Source organism: Wyeomyia smithii, chromosome 2 (genome assembly GCF_029784165.1).
Source record: "Wyeomyia smithii strain HCP4-BCI-WySm-NY-G18 chromosome 2, ASM2978416v1, whole genome shotgun sequence".
Lineage (NCBI taxonomy): Eukaryota > Metazoa > Arthropoda > Insecta > Diptera > Culicidae > Wyeomyia > Wyeomyia smithii.
The window spans coordinates 120,201,766-120,225,568 of NC_073695.1; the positions used below are offsets into that span (position 1 = coordinate 120,201,766).

Genomic DNA, 23,803 nt, shown 5'->3' on the forward strand with positions numbered 1-23,803 from the left:
TAAAGTTGAAAAATTGAAACCATATTCAAAAGCTTTTTGGAAGCTGTCGAAGATTCTTAAGAAACCCTCAAAGCCTATTCCAGTTTTAAAAGATGGTGAACGTTATCTTGTATCCAATGAACAAAAGGCTCAAAGACTTGCTCAGCAGTTCGAGAGTGTTCATAACTCAAATTTGAATTTTGTGAGTCCAATTGAAAATGAAGTCACACGTCAATTTGATTTAATTTCTTCCCAGAATTTTTTACCTGCAGAAATAATTCAAACTAACTTGAATGAGATTAAATCAATTATTAAAAATTTCAAAAATATGAAAGCACCTGGTGACGATGGAATCTTTAATATATTAATCAAACATCTCCCTGAAAGCAAAATGGAATTTTTAGTGAAAATTTTCAATTGCTGCTTCAAAATTGCAAATTTTCCCAGATTATGGAAAAATGCAAAAATTACTCCAAATTTAAAACCGGAAAAGAACCCAGCTGAAGTTTCAAGTTATCGACCAATCAGTTTGCTTTCTTCAATAAGTAAACTGTTTGAAAGAATTATTCTTAACAGAATGATGTCACACATCAACGAAAATTCAATTTTTGCAAATGAACAGTTTGGATTTCGCCATGGGCCTTCCACAACTCATCAATTGCTCAGAGTTACTAATATGATACGAGCTAACAAATCTGAAGGTAATTCCACTGGAGCTGCTCTTTTAGACATAGAAAAAGCATTCGACAGTGTTTGGCATAAAGGTTTGATTGCGAAATTGCAAACTTTTAATTTTCCAATTTTCCTAATCAAAATTTTAAAAAATTATCTTACTGATCGAACTCTGCAGGTTGTCTATCAGAATTCAAAATCTGATAGATTTCCTGTCAGAGCAGGTGTACCTCAAGGTTCAGTCTTGGGTCCAGTCCTGTACAACATATTCACTTCAGATCTTCCTGATTTGCCTCCAGGATGCACACAGTCATTGATCTGCGATGACACAAGCATTTCCGTAAAAGGAAAAAGTCTTCGTGTCATATGCAGTCGATTGCAGAAAAGTTTAGATATTTTTTCTTCCTACTTGCAAAAGTGGAAAATCTCTCCCAATGCTTCTAAAACTCAAATGATAATTTTTCCGCATAAGCCTAGGGCTTCTTTCCTCAAGCCAAACAATAATCACGTTGTCAAGATGAATGGGGTTATTTCAAGTTGGTCCGACAAGGTTAAGTACTTGGGACTAATTTATGATAAAAATTTTATTTTCAAAGAGCACATTGAGAGTATACAAGCCAAGTGCATCAAATATAAGAGATGTTTATATCCTCTCATTAACAGGAATTCTAAACTTTGTTTAAAGAACAAACTTTTGATTTACAAACAAATTTTTAGACCAGCAATGCTTTATGCTGTACCGATCTGGTCAAGTTGCTGTTCAACAAGGAAGAAAACGCTCCAAAGGATTCAGAATAAAATTCTGAAAATGATTTTGAAGCGTCCTCCTTGGTTTGGTACAGTCGAATTACATAGACTTACTGGTGTTGAACCATTAGAAGCTATGTCAAATAAAATTATTAATAATTTTCGACAAAAATCGTTGCAATCCTCAATTGCTACGATAAGCTCTCTTTATAGCCAATAAGTTAGCAATTAAGTTAGTTGTAAGTTTACTTCCCCTTTTCTGACAAGTAGGTTTAAATCCCTACGAATGATAAGTCCTAATTGCGAAAGCAAACAAACCCTAACAATTAAAATTACAAATTTCTAACAGTGTTGAGAAGTCACCATTTGTGACTGGACACACATACTCATTATTTACTAATATTTATCATAAATACTTAAGCTACTAACAAATCCCCCCTTAAAAAAAAATAGCAAGCAACATTTCGTTAAACGATGAAAAATCTATTTTGCTATCAACACTTGAGACTCAGAGAGAAAGGGGGATAATTGTTCAAGCGATCGCAATCATTTATCGCTTCCGATAATTATCGTCTCGCGGTTCTTTTTTTTGTTTTTTTTTTTGACATTTCGAGTCTATCAACGAAGAGTGAGTCATCGGTTTGTAGAGCTATTGGAAACTTAATCTCTGAGAGAGAATAAATTATCTCAGCGAATCTGTGAATTGGTTCAGTCGGACAGGTATATCGTACGATAATTGTTACAATCGACTAAGAGACGAAGTTGATTCACATGCTGAAAAAGATCAAATGTTTATCGCCGATTTTATCACCGATCACCATCATTGGCAATGAGCATGAAACAAGATTGGACATAAAGCATTCAAACACCAATAATTTCGAACGTATCTAATATCAAATTTGCCATGTATTTGAAGACTATAAACAAATCGTAAGGCCAATCTTTGAAAGTATGTGGAACCAAGTAAGAATTCCCATACCTTCAATGAAGTTGGCCGGGTCAACTAGGGGCCATCCACATACCACGTGGACAGATTTTAAACGATTTTAACACCCCCCTCCCTCCCCGTGGACACTGCTCATATAAATTCTAAAAAAATTGTATGGATCGTGGACATTATACATACCCCCCAATGCTGTCCACGTGATATGTGGATGGCCCCCTAGACAGGAAAAAAGTCAGAGTTTGAGTCAGTGTTTCCGTCAATTGAAATTGCAATCAGTTTCATTCGGAAAGAACCATTGAACACCAGACGAGAAAGAAACTCATAATCAAACCCGTGTGACAGCGAGAATGTTCATCGTGATTTGATGACCACAACCGAAAAAAAAACAATGAAAATGAATCTGTTTGAATCAAAATAACGGCGCCAAATATTCAGTTTCATTTCTATACTTCGAAAATGTATAGCCCTGCTCACAAGTAAAAAAAGTGTGCCTTACCACCAAGTAAGAAAACATAATTAAAAAATTTAACATTTTGCGTATTTTTTTATATGTCATCTATGTCAGCTTTTCAGTAATAGCTACAAAAATCAGCAGTCTTTTTTTGCTCGAGGCTCAAAATCAATGTCATGCATGCAAAAATATCGACTGCAATTCAATGATTTTTCTAAAAATTTGGATGATTTTCATTCGTAATTATAATTTTGGATAGCTGGAACGGAAAAATGACAACCAAAAAAAAGGTGCAACATTTTATATTGCAGCGAAGAACATATACACAAGGCTTGAGCAAAATCGAAAACAACAACGCTCTTTGCTTTTACTTAATATTAAGGTAGGATTGAAAAAGGATTTACCTTCTTAATAGATTTAATGGATAGGAGACTCCCCAAATTCTTTTTTTAGCTAGGTTGAAGTGAGGCGAAATAATTGGTGCATCATCATCGTTCATTAAAGTTTTCTCCGCATTAGGTATGTACATTGATTCCCATTGGTTTATGTTGTAGCTTTGCTGCGTAAATATAAATATTGGCAGCAAGTGTAACGTCAATTTCATCGTAAACTTTGTAGTAAAACCCAATTACGCAACCGAAAAATAAATTCAACCGCAAGTTTTAAAACTCACTTACTCGCAGGTACGAACTTGAACTAACGAATTTTCAGAAATTTCACAATTTTATAAGAAAAACGCGTACAAAAAATAATACTTCTCTAGGACAATTTATTTTCAAAATAACTTTTTATGAGATAAAACATTGCCTGATCGTCCGGACTCAAAGAGGCTCCCAACTACTAAGTGGATTGCATGATTATTAAAATCAAAGAGCGTATCACAGTAATGACAAACTATTTATATTGCACCCCAGCTATAAAAGCTGGCATACATGCCATAAAAGCCGTAATCGTTACACTGTATTCATCATCAATCGCATCGTTCTGTCATGACGCACTATTAATCTTTTGTGAAAACTAAAAGCCGACCCCACTAATAGCGCTGCGATGGTAAACTTTTTGGTGGAATGGTTTGCTTGCGGTTCACAATTCTATGTTATAATCGAGGACATAAATTATGCTGTGGTGTTTAGCCACGCTTAAGCAGACGATGATTTATGTGACCGAATTAAAATCTGACCAGCCTGGATGATTTATGAAATTAACACACCTGTTTTTTCTGTGTTTTTTTCCTGTTTCTTTTCACAGGGAGCGTCCTCTAGCTTAGTGGTTAAGTTTGCGGACACCGAGAAAGAGAGGCAACTCCGTCGTATGCAGCAAATGGCCGGTCATATGAACCTGCTTTCCCCGTTCGTCTTCAACCAGTTCGGACCGTACGGTGCCTACGCACAACAACAACAAGCAGCACTGATGGCCGCGGCCACCGCACAAGGAACCTACATCAACCCCATGGCTGCCCTCGCAACACAAATACCTCATGCGTTGAACGGTGGGTACCAGCTGGCAGTTCCATGTGAATCATCAGCGACCACTGATTGTCACGTTTCTTCACGCCCGTCAGGTTCTGGACAACCCGTGAACGGTACCATCCCATCGCTACCATCACCAACGATGCCAACATTCAACATGGCAGCACAAACCCCCAACGGTCAACCAGCCGGTTCCGAAGCGGCGGTATATACAAATGGAATTCCTCAAACCTACCCGGGGCGTAAGTAATCTCCAGTTCCCGTTGAACTGTCGTTACCCAGTCATTTCTTTACTACCTCAAAATCACAGTAATGTATTGATTCAGCTATTTACATAGATGCGCTACATCTGTCGATACCAGCTCAAGGACTTCCAAACGGGGATGCTGCCCTGCCCCACGCAGCCTATCCCGGCATCCAGCCCTATCCGGGTGTCGGTAAGTGTACATTCTCCTACTCACTCGTGTCACTTTAAGCTAGACTTCTGCACCCTTTTCTCGTATATACATATGTATATTAATTAATAGCTACAATAGAGCAGTGTTTTTTTCACGTACTATACATATTGTATTTAATTTATTTATTTTTTCTGTTACGCGTCGTCGTCCGATCGTTCATTGTTTATGTGTCGATGTTTATTATTACTCCTTTGCTATACATAAATTTCTGTGAATCATTAAAAAAATAGAACAGCAATTACAACTAAATCAAACACTTCAAAGGCGCTGGTTGTTTTCCGCTGTAATTTTTGAAATAGTCTTTGCTTTGTTGTTTGGAGACTATACTCTGACCCTGTCACTCACGCTAACTAAATATCAGTGTGGTTTCTTATTCTTACCTCGATGAAACGAAGCCCGACCGTATTCGTGCAAAAGACGCATCACGAGACCAGCGCTTTTCGTTTCTAATTACTATCTTTTTTGTATTTTTCGTTTCGTTAACTGCTGTCTCCTGATGGTTCCATCTCCTAAATAACAATCGGAATGAAAAAGCGATCAGATAATCCCGCAGACAAAAAGAACATTCAACTGGCCCCAATCCTTAGAAGCGAGTTCGAAAATCGATGGTTTGAATTGAACAGCGCTCTCGAGCTCGAAGAATCATCACGTCTCACTCCTTAATTACTTTCTATATTTCGTTTTACTACTATTTTTATCCCATTTTTTCGAAAATAATTGAGAAAACAATGAATGGCATCATATCACACCACTAGTATTACGAAGAAAAAGGTCGAACGGTGCGCCCGGTCAAGCTGGTGAACTTTGGTCACGATTTCAACGTACTTAGTAGCCAATGGAAGAAGTCGAAAATCGACTATACTTCTAATGCTAAACTGTTGAAACTGCTACGCAATTATGTGATGTGTCGAGATAAGTGCACTTTATTAGTTGAGGAATGTGCGCTGCAGAATCACAGTCGCCTAGGCTTGCTCTGGAGTTAGAGAAATAATATTATAAAAAGGATAAGACTCTCAGAATCGGAAGAACCAATTAACTTATTCGATGTTTATGGCACCGACTTTAGTAGTTTAACTGATGAAGGCTATACATTTTTCTGATCGCAAGCTTAATCCGAATTGTTGATTTAAACAAAGTTTTCAAACCCAAAAAGTTCAACTGGCTTAATTCATTGCCAAAAAGTATAATCCTCTTGAAGGGTTAAAAAAACTTTTATGCTTCACTTGGTGATAATGATCAAACGTATTTCGTCAAAGCACTTAACATCTGCTCAACCGTTTAGCTTGTTACCAATGCAACTCATTACTCTTACTAATCCGAAATATTTGTCCAACAGACATAATAACACCAAATTTTGACCACTCGATTACACCCAACAATATGACTTCAGTTACATCAAACAGATATCGGCACCTTTGAGCTCTGTTGCTGATACGGAGCGAAAGCGTCGAACGCAATTCACCGATGCAGGAACCTATTTGTATACGAATCGAATAATGGCGTCTGCTGTCGTTGTCGTCCGTTGCGACGCCATCACTTCGGTGCCAGCCGGTGCCATCGAAAGTCAAACGAATGACATCCAATATTTGCCCTTGACAAATAGAGTGTGTCCGATTGTTGTCCGGCTAACTGCTTCAGACCAAACACTCCGAGTGCCGAGCAATTTTCCCAAACGAGTTTTGCGCTACTTCGAGTGCTATAAATTCATGTTCAACATTTTTGTTAAACGTCATTGACTCGGAATGGTCTGGCTGTGACGAATTGAAGGAAAATATGCTATGCCTGGCGGGGCGGCCCGGACCAGCGGGTGAGGAAAATGCATAACATACATTCAGAGGCGTATACGTAACAGCAGCTGTAGCGGGTGAATGCCATGCATGGAAGACATTTTTGACATTCAGAATGCAACCCGGTCGTGTCATGAGTAGACGAGGGGTTTAATCCTCGTTTGCTTACTGAAGAGATTTAGATGAACGGTATTCAACAAAGGAACGTTTGCGTTTAAAAATTTTGTTTAAGAACAGATATCGTTTTCTTTTAAAATTTACCCAGTTATAAAAAAAAAACAAAAATATTGATAAGAGAAAATATTTTATAACGATTTGAGTATATCTTCAAATTGCTTATCACCAACTTCCTCGATTTTTTACCGAAGTTAGCAAGATTGCATCAGAACAGCATGCGTCTACCATTCAAAACGAAATTCATTCTGCGTCCACCCTATCATCAGTCAGTATACTGAATATACGCGTATGCGAATGCATGACCAGTTACTTAGAGTGCACGCTGCTGTCGAGTGTCGATTGCACGTAAAATAGATACAGACGAATCCAGTGCATGGAAGACCCTGCATTCGAATACGTTTAATTTCAGTGTTTTCTACCATTCAACCCATCTGGAAACCGAACTAGCGAATTCTATGAATTAAAATAGAAATTGAATGTTTGATATTACAACGAAATGAAAATTTATGCTATGTACGTTGTTTCTATACAAATATTTGCAGTGTTAGACGTGTGAGGAATTTGCCAGTTTGTTTGGCTGTATTAAAATCGAGCACCATCGCATCGCCGTTATCACCGTCGTGCGAAGACTGTTTACTCTGTGTGAAATGAAAATAAATATCAGCCTTGCAGTGATATGCATGCCATCGCCGAAGTCACATCTTTTGATCGAATATTACCATTCATCGGAAATGAGCTCCACTGGAATGATTAATTCAAATTTGTGTAAAACATGTCCATTATATCGGAAAATATCGTCACGCTCATGTCTTTATCATTCTTCCACTTTGCCATTCTATAAGAAGCCAGTGCCTACTGTTGAAAAAGTACCACCCTACAAACCTTCTGCCCACGCCACTGGCACTGAAATATAATTAATATTTCAATTACACCACATTGATTCGGGCACCCCGCACTCTCGTGCTCTGGAGATTTCGGCTTCTCTCAGCAAATAAATTTTGAAGCCAAATTCCACAAGCACGCTGATGAATAAATTTTGCCTTCTCTTTCATCTTCGTCTACAAAACGAAGCCAAACTAGTGCGGGATTTTGCCTTCTGCAAAATCGTTACAAATTTGTTTATCCTTGGAAATTTCGTAGTCTGCCGAAAGTGCGGTAACACCAGCTGAAGAGCGCAAACATTTAATTCTATTAGCAATGCCTTCATCAATATTTGCAACTTTTCGGCGGTTGCGCTGGAGACCACGGATTTGCGGCGAAACCTTGCAACGAAGACCAACTTTTCCGAGTGCCTTCCGCCTTTCTCTACATTCAGTATAGTAGCCGAGTCGAAAGGACGAGGAATCACATTTAATTTACTTCCGGCTCATTGAAATTCACCGAAAATGACAACAAATCTGCTGTCTGATTCCCCAACCAACAACGCCGTCGCCTGGTTTGTTGACACCTCCTCATTTCCCGCCAAGCAGAACCGAAACAAGTGAGATGGAATATGGGAAAACTAATTCGAAGTGCTTGTTTTAAGCACAATTTAAAATTTTGTACATTTAAATGTCGTCAACAATTTTATTTATACCCCGGTGCAAACGAGGTGAGAGGTTTACCCCCATACACATAGCATAAAAAAAGTAATAGGCGGAGGTAACGGAAGGAAGAGCAAAATTTTATCTTTCTCTTTACTATACGAGAAATGTGATAAAAAATTTCACATTCAAACCTAGTGAAGTTGTCTGTCACATTTTGTGGACTTAACACTCAAGACTGAAAACGATGAAAGATTCAATCCTTGAAACTATAGCGCCATCTTGCTTCCAAATATCGTTCTCATCCTACATTCAGTCATTTTTATCATAAGAAAACTATAATAAAACTACCGGGTGTATCAATCCCGTATTCCATCCGTTGTTCCATTAAAACTGGAGAACGGGGGATTTGTTATTTACAGGAAAAGTTGGTACGTTGAGAGGTCTCATTGTTACCGTTTTCTACAAGTTGCTGAATGGAAGCAACAGTGAAAAAATACCTACAACTAACTTGGCTTGACTCTGATTCCCACCAGCAACGCAACGGACGGCAGCAGGAAAAAAGTAGCAGGCAGTAGGGACATACCGCTTTTTGTCGAAAGAATAGGACCCTGTGCATCTCAACTGGGAGCTCCCTGCTTTGCCTGACCAGTTGAGTAGGTAGTTTTTTTTGTACAGTAGAACCCGAGCTAAACGCAATTAAACTTTGTTATTTGTTTTCGGGTGAGAAAGTTTATATTTTTAATGAAACATGACTCGCCCAGTGGTGCTCACGTTGGGCAGCTCACCGACACTGTCTCCGAGTTCTGTTGGTGAGAAAAACTTGAGACTTCCAGTGGATGGGCTATCCATTTGCTGAATTCTCACCCAGGAGAACTGTAACAATACCGACTCGGTCTGATTGCATTTAGTGGCCAATGGAGGTCGAATGGAAGAACGAACTTGGTGATAGATGTGGGGTCAATTTGGAAGGGATTGGCTAAGAGAGAAGTTTGGAGCACTGACATGTCAACTGTATTGCACTAACTATGTGCAATTAGGAACATTGTAAGTTTGAACCAGCTGAGTTCAGTTGAATTTCAAATTCCGTTGAAATTTTTGTTCAATTGTAACTTGCTGGAAGGGTGGTACAAATTTAACGTAGTTATAAAAGATATTCGAGTTTCATATTAAAAACTTACACGTTTTGTTTTAAATTCTGTTCTGTTCTGCTTGGTAAAGCTTGACCCATTTAATATTTGGTCGTACAAAATGGGATACATCTTCGTCAAGAAAACACGTAGAAAAAATCTAGAAATACCTATGATTTTGCAGCAAATTTATTGACCTTTGAAGAAAAAATACACTATTCACCTGAGTTTGGGATGGTTTATATCGCCCACCATCTTCTGCACAGTGGTTCAACTAGATCCGCCATTTTCTTCCTCCATATATGTAAATCAGCGGATTTTATCGTTCTGCCACTTTTCTTTAACCTGCTGTTCCATGGTTGATCCGATGATGAAAACCTTGTCACACCGCCAGCTTCCGAACGAACTTGTCAGCAAACACGAATTTAAACCGCTTGGCGACATCACCCTTGCGCTTGGACGTGTAGAATTTTTTTCCTGAAAGCTGCGCGAAATCCACTTTTAGGGTGTTGTATCATGATCGGACCAGTCAGAAAATGTACCATAATCGGACCATTTTTTTATATGCGAGATTTCTCAACTATTGAATAAAAAACTGTATCAAATGTGTACCCGCATCATCAAAAAACTTCTTCTGATGATGTTCAGAAGGTTTCATTTAGATTACTTAAGTATTACTTTTATTAAAAAAGTTTAAAAAATGGTCTATTTTCGAGCACAATTTGCCCTTACCAAGTCTTGTTTTCAAGCAGTGATTTTAGGATCGAATATGTGAAGATTGCAGTATATTTCCTAGTAATATGCTTCTATAACATATAAATTCAATGTAGGAACACTTTTTATATGAAATATTTGCTTTAAAGTTTAAATTATTGGTGAAACGCAAAGGCCTGTTTTGTATCATGATCGGACCAGACTTGAACCATGATCGGACCAGCCTACTTCTGAGACATCACCGTTTAACTTTGCTTATGCTTGATATACCCAATGAAGGATTTCACGTTCAATTGATTGGAACTGAATATAAATGATGAAGCTTATTTTTTATAGAATAAAACCTCTCAAAAACGACGAATGGTTTGCAAACTAAAGCAAAACCATTTAAAACTTCACTATATATAGCCCACTATGCTTCAAATAGGGAAAATATAACTCAGTGTCATCCTTATTTAGGTAGCACTTTTCCCGCGAATTTTCGAACAGTTTACGAGAGAGTGATAAATTAAAATATATGAAAACTTATATGTGACGTTTAGCGTGGATTTTTTGCACGATTTTTTTGAACGGTAAAATGATTACACGAAGGTGAGAAAGGTTTAAAAATTGATTGATTTGTGATCTAATAATAATATGTATATCAAAGTTATTTTTCGGTAATAAGACTCTCTTTGAGCCTACTTTTTGAGCTGCGGCAAAGGAAACGTAAGGCAAAAAACTAATCTTTGAATTTCATTTAGCGATAAGGCTTAAAAGTTTCGTCTTTCCGAAAAATGGTCTCATACAAAATTTCAACTCAATCGAACTTAAGGAAGTAGTCCTCAAATTGACCGCTTTGAGTCTCACTTTTTCGACTGATGACGAAAGGCAAAGTTCATGCAATTGTCGATATGAAAATTTTTGTTGAAACCAAATATCTTAGACTTGCGTAAAACGCCGAGATCTGGTGTTCTATCGAGAAAAAATTATTGGAAAAAATTGACTTTCTGGGACTTAGAAATTTTTGTGCTGGGAAACTTATTTCACTTGTCACACTCTCATTTTCACTTCACTGTCAGTCTCACTTCACGGAACTAATTTTGTCACTTCACTTTAGATGGAATCGGAAATAGGTCTCAAAAAATGAAGTGAGCGTGAGAGTGAAATATATTTCAGCGTGAGGTAACTCCTGTAACAAGTACCATTAGCTGAATATCGCACTTTAGGTATAAAAGTTAGAGCATTGCAATATTCGGAAATTTGTTGTACTACTTGGGGATTACAAGTTAGTCATACATCGTTTCTCAAAATTGTGCTGGTGGAGTGAGTTATCGGTAAAAAGAAACTGCAACCGAAAAAACACCCACAAATTGAATAAGCAAATTTGCCGTATTGGAAGCTCGAATATAATTCATGACGTTTTCGCATTAATTTGAAAAATGTTTGATAATAGTTTGAGAATCACGAAAAAATATCTAATTTATCAAGCCCAAACCAAACCCCGTGCTTGTAAAGCCCAGCACGCGAAGCGGAAAATCGCTTGAAGTCTCAGAAGCACACTGGTCCGATTATGATACATTTTTTGGTCCGATCATGATTCACCCTGGTCCGATCATGATACAAATTCTATTGTCAGGAAAAACGATATATTTAAATGAATTTACGTCAGATTTGCTATAAATTGTTATTTTTGTAAACTAGATAGATAGACTTTTACGATAAATATATATTATTCATGATTACATGTTATATTAATGGTGAAAATGTGACATTAGAAGCGATGTACCTTGAAAATAGTCTTAATTGGTCGGATCATGATACATTACCCTATTTATGTCTCATTGTTAATCGTTACACTTCTGCGGTTGCTGTGATCAGTGCGATTCAGCGTTAGAGTTCAATTGAATCTTTCCAGTACACTGTTTACAGTTGATTTGGGGAATTGGTGGTACTTCCAATTTTTGCACCTGACCACGCCGGATTTTCAACGTGAGTGTGCAAAATTTTGTCACGTCTCTGACGTCATCGTCGAAAACTTCTGATTCACTGACTCGAATTTGATGAAACTTTCGTCACAATGTAAACAAACTTTCCTCATCACTGCACTGTCGTTATTTTTTCGTAACCGCTACTAGAGGCGCAACAGTAAATAGAAAACTGCGACCAAATATAAAGTGGATCCAAATATATATTATACGCCACTTAGAAGAACAGTAAAGCACTCAAAACACCTGAATTTTGATTAAAACCGGAGTGTCGGCTATCGCCGAGAAATCTTTAAATACATATCAATTTTGAAAAAATCAACCTAAATTGCAGCCATTTTCTAGGTGCTGAAAAAAAACCAGCAAAATAGAGACAAACTGCTTAAAATTCATTTGGGGCGATTGAAATAACCTACCTTGACTGGGAAGGGAAACTTCAATTGATTATTATATAAGTTTGCCAAATCAGTTTTATGGTCTTAAGATAACTGCTGGCGGAGAAACGGATAGTGAACAAATCGGCCCATAATGCAAAAATTGGCTAATATGCCATTTTTACCAAAATCGAGAAAACAGTTCCTCGTGGTGGTAAACACCCTAAACAAGGTCCCTACGAAAGCTGATTGTCAAAACATGCATTAGGGAAGGCAGCAAATGTGAAACAATTTTGGCTAATATCCAAAATAATTGAGAAGTTGGCTAATATCCAATATGTTCCTACCTGTGGCATGTTCACAAACCAGTGTATTATTACTGTACTTTGTTCCGTCTGACTTCCGGAGCCTGGTGGTTATTGGCGACAGGTAAGCGATCGTAAGGCCCTTGCATCAAATTTGACTTTTTTTACGAAGAATATTTGATGTAACAAGAAGTTATTTGTTGTGTTGCGAAATGATCAAAACGCGTGACTGTTTTTTTTTTTTTTCTTCATCTATAGTTTATTTGACACGGCACAAATACAATTCAATGTTTAACGGCGCCAATTATATCTGGTAGCTTACTTTCTAAAGTATCTTAATAACTAAAAGCAACTTTTTTATCCTCGCTGCCGACTACGAGCTGAAACTAAATCTAACTTAAAGCTAGAATATTTTGCATTAAAAGCACAGGTTTGCTGTTTGATGGTTTTCATTGTCACAGGTAAGCAGCATATTAAATTTGTTCCGCTGCTGGGCCAAGATATTACGGACTGGCATATTGGGTAGTTTCCATCGGGCCTTGAGAGTATCGTGCGGGTCTGATTGCTGTTTCGGATCCGGGGTCTTAACGTGTTCTTGTCGTTTGGTTGGATGTAGGCGGAAGGGGATAGGACTAAACTGGGGCGTGGATGGATTTCAGGAAAACGTATATAAGGGACATGTAGGATAGGTCACGGCTCGCCAAGACATCACGAACAGGAACAGCCGGCTGCCTACCTTCGGCCTGCAGGGAAGCTATTAATCTAGACCTGGCGTCACGGTGTACAGGGCATGACCAAACAACGTGCTCTATGTCGTGATAACCTTCACCACAGGCACAGATACCACTCTCCCCGAGCCCAACACGACGGAGATGCGCGTCAAATCTATAGTGATTGGACATAAGCCGGGACATCACGCAAATGAAATCCCGACCTACATCCAACCCCTTGAACCATGGGTTCGTCGACACCTTAGGGATTATGGAATGTAACCACCTTCCCAGTTCCCCTCTGGACCAAGCATTTTGCCAACTGATGATCGTATTCTGACGTACAAGTGCGAAAAATTCATTAAAAGCAATTGGTCTTTCATAAATATCACCGTTTGTTGCGCCCACCTTAGCCAAAGAGTCCGCTTTCTCATTGCCCGGTATCGAGCAGTGAGAAGGGACCCACGCTAAGGTAATTTGAAACGATTTTTCGGATAAAGCACTCAGATGTTCCCGTATTTTCTACAGGAAATAAGGAGAGTGATTAACATCTTTCATCGATCGGAGAGCCTCAATGGAACTTAGACTGTCCGTAAAGATGAAATAATGGTCCGTGGGCATTTTTTCGATAATCCCTAGGGTATACTGAAATTGCAGCCAATTCTGCGACATAAACAGAAGCAGGATTATCGAGCTTATGGGAGACGGTTAAATTGTTATTGAAAATACCGAAGCCAGTGGACCCATCAAGAAGTGATCCGTCAGTGTAGAACATATTGTCGCAGTTGATGTTTCGATTTTTATTGGAAAAAATTTTGGGGGTCTGCTGCACGCGTAAATGATCCGGGATTCCACGAGTTTCTTCTATCATGGATGTATCGAAAAACACAGTAGAATCAGAAGTATTTGATAAGTCGACACGATTTGGAATATTCGAAGAAGGGTTAATATTTTGGGACATGTGATTGAAATACAATGTCATAAAACGGGTTTGAGAATTAAGTTCGATTAACCTTTCAAAATTTTCAATCACGGGACGGTTCAAGACCTCACATTTGATAAGAATACGAGAAGACAGGCTCCAAAAGCGGGTTTTCAATGGTAGTACTCCAGCTAAGACCTCCAAACTCATCGTATGGGTCGATTGCATGCAAACAACGATATTGTATTCGCTCCAGTTTGATCAGATGTGTGTTTGCTGCGGAGCGGAAGCAGAAACACCCGTATTCAATAACAGACAATATCGTTGTTTGGTAAAGCCTTATAAGGTCTCCTGGATGGGCTCCCCACCATTGTCCGGTTATTGTACGAAGAAAATTCACTCTTTGTTGACATTTTCTCATCAGATACCTCACGTGACAACCCCAGGTGCCTTTAGAGTCGAACCAGATACCAAGATATTTGTGTACCAAAACCTGAGAAATCGTTTTACCCAATAATTGTGTTTGAAGCTAAGCAGGTTCATGCTTCCTAGAAAAAACTACTATCTCAGTCTTCTCCGGAGAGAATTCGATACCTAGCTGTAAAGCCCAAGCAGACAAATTGTCCAAGGTATCTTGCAATGGTCCTTGCAAATCGGCAGCTTTGGCTCCTGTAACAGAGATTACACTGTCGTCTGCAAGTTGTCTTATCGTGCATGAATTTGCCAGACATTCGTCGATGTCATTTACATAAAAGTTGTAAAGAAGGGGGCTTAAACATGAGCCCTGGGGAAGACCCATGTAGCTAATGCGAAAAGTTGCCAAATCGCCGTGCGTAAAATGCATGTGCTTTTCGGACAACAAATTGTGCAAAAAATTGTTAAAAATTGAAGAAAATCCTTGTCGGTGAAGTTTGCCCGAAAGAATGTCAACAGAAACGGAATCAAAAGCCCCCTGATTGTCCAAGAACGCAGACGCCATTTGTTCTTTGCGAGCATACGCCAGCTGAATATCTGTTGAAAGCAGCGCAAGACAATCATTCGTCCCTTTGGCACGGCGGAAGCCAAATTGAGTATCCGATAGTAGGCCATTTGATTCGACCCAATGGTCTAAACGACGGAGTATCATTTTTTCCATCAATTTCCGGATACAGGATAGCATTGCAATCGGCCTATAAGAGTTGTGATCAGAAGCTGGTTTCCCTGGTTTTTGGATGGCGATCACCTTCACTTGCCTCCAATCCTGCGGTACAATGTTTTGCTCCAGGAACTTATTGAACAAGTTCAACAAGCGCCTCTCGGCATTGCCGGGTAGATTCTTCAACAAGTTGAATTTGATTCTATCTAACCCAGGCGCGTTATTGTTACAGGACAGGAGGGCAACTGAAAATTCTGCCATCGTAAAAGGTGATCCTATCGCGTCGTGGCCCGGAGACGCATCACGAACAATATTTTGCTCAGGAACAGAGTCCAGCCACACTTTCCTGGCAAAATCAAATATCCACCTACTTGAAGACTCCTCGCTTTCGTTGACGGCTACGCGATTCCGCATTCTTCGGGCTGTGTTCCAAAGAGTGCTCATCGATGTCTCCCTCGACGTCTCGTTCGCGAACCGACGCCAATATCCGCGTTTCTTTGCTTTAGCCATGCTTTTAAGCTTGGTATCAAGCTCCGAATACCGTAAATAATCGCCAGGTATACCTCACTTCTGGTAGGCCAAAAACGCGTCTGATCTTTGCGTGTAGACATCGGAGCACTCTTGGTCCCACCACGGAGTGGGAGGCCGTTCTTTAATCGTTACGCCGGGATATTTCTTCGTTTGGGCTTGCAACGCGACGTCGAGAATCAAGCCCGCGAGGAGGTTGTATTCTTCAAGTGGTGGATGATGTTGAATCGAATCGACCGCTTTTGAAATCATTTCCTCGTATAACTTCCAATCGACATTCCGTGTGAGGTCATACGGAATGTCAACTGGTCGCATGCGAGTTGACCCGTTATTAATTGAAATAAGAATAGGCAAATGGTCGCTACCGTGAGGATCGAGGATTACCTTCCATGTGCAATCCAACCGTAGCGACGTCAAACATAAGGATAGATCCAAAGCGCTTGGGCGCGCTGGAGGTTTCGGGATACGTGTCATTTCGCCGTTGTTTAAAATAGTCATGTCGAAGTCATCGCAAAGGTTATAGATTAAAGAGAAGCGGTTATCATTGTAAGGGGAAGATGAAGTCTCCCAAAATCAAACGTGGCGAGGGAAGAAGTTCTATTAAATCAAAGAGCAGCCGTTGCCCAACCTGTGCTCTGGGAGGAATATATATTGAGGCAATACAAAGCTCTTTACCTTGTATTGTCATTTGACATGCGACAACTTCGATGCCTGGAATCGAGGGGAGGTTAATACGATAGAAAGAATAGCACTTTTTAATCCCTAAAAGTACTCCTCCATATGGGGTGTCTCGATCAAGGCGAATAATATTAAAATCATGGAAGTTGAGATCAATATTTGAAGTAAGCCAAGTTTCACAGAGGAAAAATGCATCGCATTTGTTTTTATTTATCAAAACTTTAAACGAATCATTTTTTGGTAAAATACTTCTACAATTCCACTGTAAGACAGAGATAGAATCCTTCATATACGCAGTTGAATTAGGCATCGAAGGATACAATCGCTGCAAGGAGGGGCCATTGGGCAGTCAACTGCTTCAAAAATGATCTAACTGTTGGGAGAAATGCTGTAAGAAAAATTTTAATTGGATCGGGTACATTGAAAGTTTCAAAAATCCAGTCCACAATGTCAGAAAATTTCACTAATCCAGAGTTTGTTTTATCAACTGGATGTGCAAAAGGAACAACTGGGGTTTTAGATGTTCCTGGCAGTGCTGGGAACTCCTTCTGGGACTTTAAATTTGCAAGCCCAGGAGGAGTTTGCTTCGGTTTTTCCGCAGCACTGTTTGGTTTGCTTGTAACTTTCATTACACTTTGAGAAATCTTAGGACCTCTTCTGGGAAGTTTAGGAGAGGAAATATATTTCCTCTTTCTAGACTCCCCAGGATTGGCGTAAGATGTTCCCGCTGGTGAATTGTCAGAATCGGTTTCATCAGAGGCCAACAGATCATAAGGGTTTGATGTAATTGGAGAAGTGGTAACGGTCTTCTTCAGCACCTCAGCGTAAGAACGCTTCGAACGCTCTTTGAGAAACCGCTTGATTTTATCCCTGCGCTGCATGTACACCGCACATGTCGAGAGCTCATGCTGACTCTCCCCACAGTGAATGCATTTTTCAGCATTTTTACTGCAGGAATCATCCGCATGATTCTCCCCACACTTGCCACAACGTGCCTTATTGCAGCAGTAGGCGGCGGTGTGTCCTAACTGCTTACAATTCAGGCAGTTCATGACGTGAGGCACATATAATCGCACAGGGAGACGAACCCGGTGGATCGAGACGTGGCTTGGTAGCGCTGACCCGGCGAACGTAACTCGAAACGAGTCTGACGGGGTGTATACTGTTTTGCCATCAATGCTGACCGCAATTGCTTGCAGTCGAGCACCTTTACATCGGGACAGGTTTTGTTTTTAAAGCACCCTTTGGCACTTGCCAGTATACACTCGACGGACAGACTCGAATCGGTTATGACACCGTCGATCTCCACGTCTCGTGCGGGTATGTAAACGCGATACTCGCGTGTGAAGAGCTCAGAGCAAGCTATATCGTTGGCCTCTTTCAGGTTACTGACCACGACACGTAGCTTGTTAGGCCGGACCTTGGAAATTTCGGTCACGCCCTTGTACTCCTTCGTCAGGTCTTTAGAAATCTGCAAGAGGTTCAACTGTTTCGATTTCGGTCCCGCCTTTGGCCGAAAATAGACAGCATAGCTGCCCTGGGCTCCGTCTGGGTAAAGCCTGGGGCGAGGGGGGACTGAAGAATGAACAGGGGAGGGGGTAACAGAAGGGTCAGGGTCAGAGGGGTTCGGGGATGGTGGCGCGGGAGGCGAGGGATCTACATCCATCCCGCTAAGTCTAGCGCACTAGCGCCGACAAGAGCACGTACCTTTTACTTCTCCCTTCCAGTAAGGTTGGTTGTCCGATCGTTCGAAGTTGCAGCCGTTACAGCCAGCAGCACCAATACAGCAGCACCAAAATGCCACCAGCAGCGAGCCAGGTGTGAGATCACTCCACACAGCGATACAACTCACTGTCAACTGATGGCTTCTTCTTTTTCCTCTTTTGTGTCTCGTCCACTGCTGTAGCACAATTCAGCCAGCAGCCAAATCGGCTTACGCACCAGCTGGTAGTCACGATGCGAAACAGTTGCACAAAGGCGCGACCTTGAACCCGGATTTATTTCACTCGATTAGGCAAACAATGCCAACACTTGTTCACACGTCTTTTGTTTTATATTCTATCGGAGCGATCACCGATCACACGTCCGATACTGATGCGTGTTCGGCACAGAATGATTTTTCTCGATTTGATGCCTATGGCATATTAGCCAATTTTTGAATTATGGGCAGAAATGCATTTCAGTTTTCTCGTTTCCAGTATTTCGTCTCAATGCACGGGAGGCTGCATAAGCAGCTTAAAATTGGTTCCATACCTTACCGTGGTGAAAATCTTTTATATGAGTATAAAAGCTTTTTCCCCATTAAAAGCACGGAAAGGTTGCTCAAATTAGATTTAGTTTATTGATAAAGTTGAAGATTTTATAAATGCGATTTTGTTCTGTACCTTTCAATGAAAAAACTTTTTATCTGTTGTCAAGTAAACACCATTTCTCGGTGAGGACAGAGCATAATCATAAATATCTCAATAACAAAGATTCGCATAATTTTGCAACAAACTGCGGCACATTTTATCTGGCGCATAAAATGCTACACATTTTCTTTAAAAAAACTTAACAAGCAGAACCGACCCGCGGTAATAGACAAAACAGCTCCCAAATACCGTGAACCATGAAGCAGTAGTCGATTCGCAAACTCCAACAAAGACCATAAGCTGTAGTCTACCAGAAGCATAATTCACCTAGTAAAAACCAATTGCCTAAAAGTATTGTTAAATGAAATGGAAAATTCGTAACCGTAAACAGAACGCGAACTCGAAAAGGCAAACGAGGAAGCAAAAATAAAAATCCTAGGACCACATCACGTGAAGAACTATAGCGAAACTATATACCTTCGGACTAGCACAGAAAACACGAGGGTGACAATATGCTAGAAGCTCCAATAGTACTATCGTATAGTATATAATAATACAGCACCGGTCAACCATGATAAACGAGCGCGTGTTGGTGACGGCGGCTGGCGACGTCGGCAAATTATTCTACTACTAGGGCAGACAGTAGCAAGAAAAAAAAAAACAAGATCATAACTTCTTGTACAAAAGAGAACCAATATTGGTTCAGAAATGGTCTCCCGGTCTTGGTGGAAAACAAGCTGAAAACAAATCGAGTGGCGAGGCTCACACAGCCAGATAATAATATCGATCGGGGTAAATAAATCTTGCCTAACGGCAAAAGGAAGCCAAGCCAGTGGTGAGTTAGATATAGAGAAGTAGAAAACAAGGTAAAGCTGCATGCCTTCCATCTGCGGGGGAATGATCGTTATCTTTAACTCTATCTGTTTGACTTGAGACGTTTTAAAATAAAGCAGAAAAGATTTGTTTTTGTATTTTTATTCCCTGAGGATTGCGCTATAATGAGTATCAGAGTTCTCGTTTTGCCTTTGTATTATGTTGCTTTGCAATAATTTTTCAACCAAGAGATTAATTTACAAGCTATGTAAGACGTTATGCACCAACATTTAAAAAAAAAATGTTTTCGTGAAACGGTAAATTTTACTATTTAAACTTTTTTGTGAAGATTTTGTGTTTAGCTTAGCAGCATTGTGAGATTATTTCATATCAATCAACGTTTTCGATCAATTACTTTGTTGAAATATTGCTTATTAGGTATTTTTAGTTTCTAATAGAAAAATCATCCTGAAAGATTAAACAAGATAGATACTGCACTAATGTAAAACAGGTGCAGGTTCCTGATTGCGACACTTGAAAATTTCTTCAACTTTGGTGTATATGCTCTACATAAGAATTTGAAAGTTTTTTCAGCAATAGCAATTTAACGTACAATTTTGTCAGTCATGTAAGACATGCTAGAGATCTTTCGTTGATTACACGTATAAACTTCTATCTCCTGCAATACAAGTTCTCAAATATATCTTTAATAGAAACTTAGTGCGTTTAAACCCTATTCCTCTTGAATTTACACCACTTCAAAAACTGTCTGTGGTGAATTTTGTTCTGTAAGGCGAATATAGATTGCGCGGAAAGAGTAATAAGGCTGTTTGTGAAACAATAATAAACCTAAAAGATATAAGCGTGTTCTCATAGATTTTACGTAGGTTTTGAAACTAAAAAAATTTTCCACCTTCTTGCAATTTTCTATTTCTCAACATATCAATAATAAATTCAATACTTAGAGAAAAAATCCAAATTTTTACTTATAAAAAAACTTATTCTACCGAACTTTGAATATAAAGCAGTCAAAAGAAATATTGGAGAGTATGGTCCGATGGAAAACCTCTATTGGTATTTTATTTAAATCGAGCTAATCTCAGACTTCTGTACTTTATTCATATGAATTAGTGCTAATTTTTACGAATTTAAAATTTTTCTCCAACGTCACGCAACGAGACGGATAAACGTTTTTCATTTTAATTAGTTTTTCTAGCGTCGTAACTGAAGTATAATAATTTAACACTCAACACTACAATTATAAGTACGTACAGGAACGTTGAATTCATACATCAATGGTCGCCATACTTGAAACACTTTTTCTTCAGTTCACCGCATACCACAACAGCCAAGGACGATTCCCGTATTAAGTGATGCCATAAATTGTTTTTTTCGATGAAAAATAGTTGCAATATTTTCTCTCCCTCGTATTTCGACTGGTTCGAAGCGCAACCCTCTCGATTTTCGCAATTGGTAAACCCATGTTATTTGCCATTGTCGAATCTCAACTTATAAGCATTATTTACGACACCAGGATAAAATATAGAGTAACTTTCCAACAGACTGTATCCTAAGCATTAGTTCGGGATCCTTTCGTTTTTTTCCCCTGATAATACTCCACATGTTTCATTGCCATTCAGGTAGACCAAACATATTCCAGAACAAATAAAAAGCTTTCCCCCGTCCCTTTCTAATCAGATATAGATCAATTACAGAAAATTAAAATGTTGAAACAGTGCTGGTAGCTCTTAAATGCTTAAACGTCTCCAACACCAAACCTAGATACAGGCTCCCTCTGTCCGCCTCCGTCGTTTCCCACCTTTTTCTATTTTCTCATTGTGTGTTGTTGATGTATATTTGTTTTTGATTGTAAATTTGTAAATTTAACAGCCTACCCAGCCGTATACGGACAATTTCCGCAAGCCATACCACAACCAATAGCCGCCATTGCACCAGCACAACGTGAAGGTAAGCATCGCCAACAATCTACAACAACAAACCATGCATCTGCAACCAAGACTCGATACAAGTCGGTTCTGACAGAGTAGCCTGCAGATTCCCTCTGTCCGGGCCATTTTGTGTAGGTTCGGACCATGAACAACTATTGACGCCACCTTTATCGTAGAATTGTGTAAATTTTTGTGTTCTGTTACTTTCCTGCATCTTGTGGTTTCTGTTCTCGTGTTTTGTAATTGTTTTCAGTTTTTTGATAAGCATTTTTCATTTATGGTTCTCGAATATAACAACTATGTTTCGTTTTAATTGACAAGTACATTTCGATTATCAGGAACGTGTTTGAAATCAACAGTTCAATTTATTGCATAATAAAACAACACACGCACCTGACCAAAGTGCAATAATAATGTTTAGTCGGTATTGGTTGTCAGCTTAAAATATGCACACATACACATGCACGCGTATTCATTGCGACAAGTTAGCTTTTAATGGTGCTGGTTATGTATAGCCCATTGCGTTCAATTTGTGTACGCACTTAAGGAGCCTGAAGGTGGTTTTGTGTGTTGTAATATTATGCCTCCAGATAAATGTTGTTTTTATGTTTTTATTTTCGTGTATTAAGATAACGTTTGACAAAATAGAAACGACAATCAATGTTTTTAATTTTTGAAATAGCTTTAGATAATTTTATTTTGATATTTTATTACTAGCCAAAGCTATCCCTCGTAATGTTTACAATACTCCGCCGTTAATATTCTTGACGGTTAGCTCCCTAACCATGCAGTATAAGATGTTTCGGCTTGCATGAGAAACGTCTTATATTAACAAATAGCAAGAAACGGAAAGAGGCAAGTCTGCCGAATATTATTTTTTCTGAAAGACGTCCCTGTATTTCTCCCAGGTTGTTCCATATCAGGCCCGGAAGGTTGCAATCTATTCATCTACCATCTACCCCAGGAGTTTGGCGACGGTGAGCTGATGCAAATGTTCATGCCATTCGGCACTGTGATAAGTTCGAAAGTCTTCATCGATCGAGCCACGAATCAGAGCAAATGTTTCGGTAAGTTTACATATGTAATTAAACGAAATCCTATAAAATAAAAGTCTACGATTATACTTTATATCTATCGGATGAACCTTTCAAAATTTAATAACAGAAGTGGAAATTTCACTGCTTTCTAAATTACCTTGGTTATAGAGCATACTGATATTCCCTCAACATTATGCCCGATTTAATAAAGTTTAAATTACAGAGCATTCCTTTAATTATGGGACAACCATTATAACATTGAATAACATACTTGAGATGTTACATAACAAACACAATTCCGTAGTCACAAAAACAAGTTTCGTATGTATGTACAAATTGCTCAATAAGTTCGCATACTCTCTTAAAAAAATGTGATAAAAAAAATGGAAAATACAAGATATTCTTTCCTGAACAAATTTCATTAAAGCAGTGTTTATTGAGAACCTTTACGACAAATAAGCTAGAAGCACCCCCCCCCCTCCTTTGTGCTGAATGACGAGCTAGAGACATTTGTCGAAAAATCGCACGCGGCACGCTCCTGGTCCATCGGGATCCCGTCCCAGATTTTAAAAATAAGGCAGCATCCATAAATTACGTAACGCAAAAAAACCCAAACCCAAACACCTGTCCGAGAAGAGGCAGTCATCCAGGCACCTCTGCATGACTGCCCGAGGCAGCCCCGGGGCCGTTTTAATCGCCAGCCTGATTGCCAGGTTAGGGATTCCATCCGGTCCCGGTGCCTTACTCACCTTTAGGGAGTTGGCGATCACGACGACTTCCTCATTCGTAACCCTAACCTCTCCCTCAATCTCGACACAGCTGTCGTCGCTCACGGATTGGATGTTCGGCAGGTTGTCCGACCATCGCTGGTCTATGTCTGAGATACTGGAACGTCGGACGTGAGATTCGACTACCGGAGGCCAAGGGCTAGGCTCGTGGCGTGGAAAGGGTTCCCCGATGATACGCTTCAGCATCGCTGGT

General features: G+C 39.5%; 1 protein-coding gene across 20 annotated transcripts in view; it reads left to right on the plus strand.

The window, feature by feature from the left end:
• The window catches only part of LOC129722531 (CUGBP Elav-like family member 4), an 868,765-nt gene that overhangs the window by 829,167 nt on the left and 15,795 nt on the right, over positions 1-23,803 (plus strand). For 10 of the 20 annotated variants that reach the window (XM_055676031.1, XM_055676024.1, XM_055676032.1 and 7 more), the window contains 5 exons: positions 4,044-4,284; positions 4,357-4,506; positions 4,591-4,701; positions 21,727-21,804; positions 22,694-22,852. In XM_055676031.1, coding sequence (XP_055532006.1) covers positions 4,044-4,284; positions 4,357-4,506; positions 4,591-4,701; positions 21,727-21,804; positions 22,694-22,852 — 739 coding nt within the window. Of the gene's footprint in view, positions 1-4,043; positions 4,507-4,590; positions 4,702-21,726; positions 21,805-22,693; positions 22,853-23,803 lie in introns of all 20 variants that reach the window. The other 10 variants (XM_055676019.1, XM_055676017.1, XM_055676026.1 and 7 more) reach the window with 4 other exon arrangements.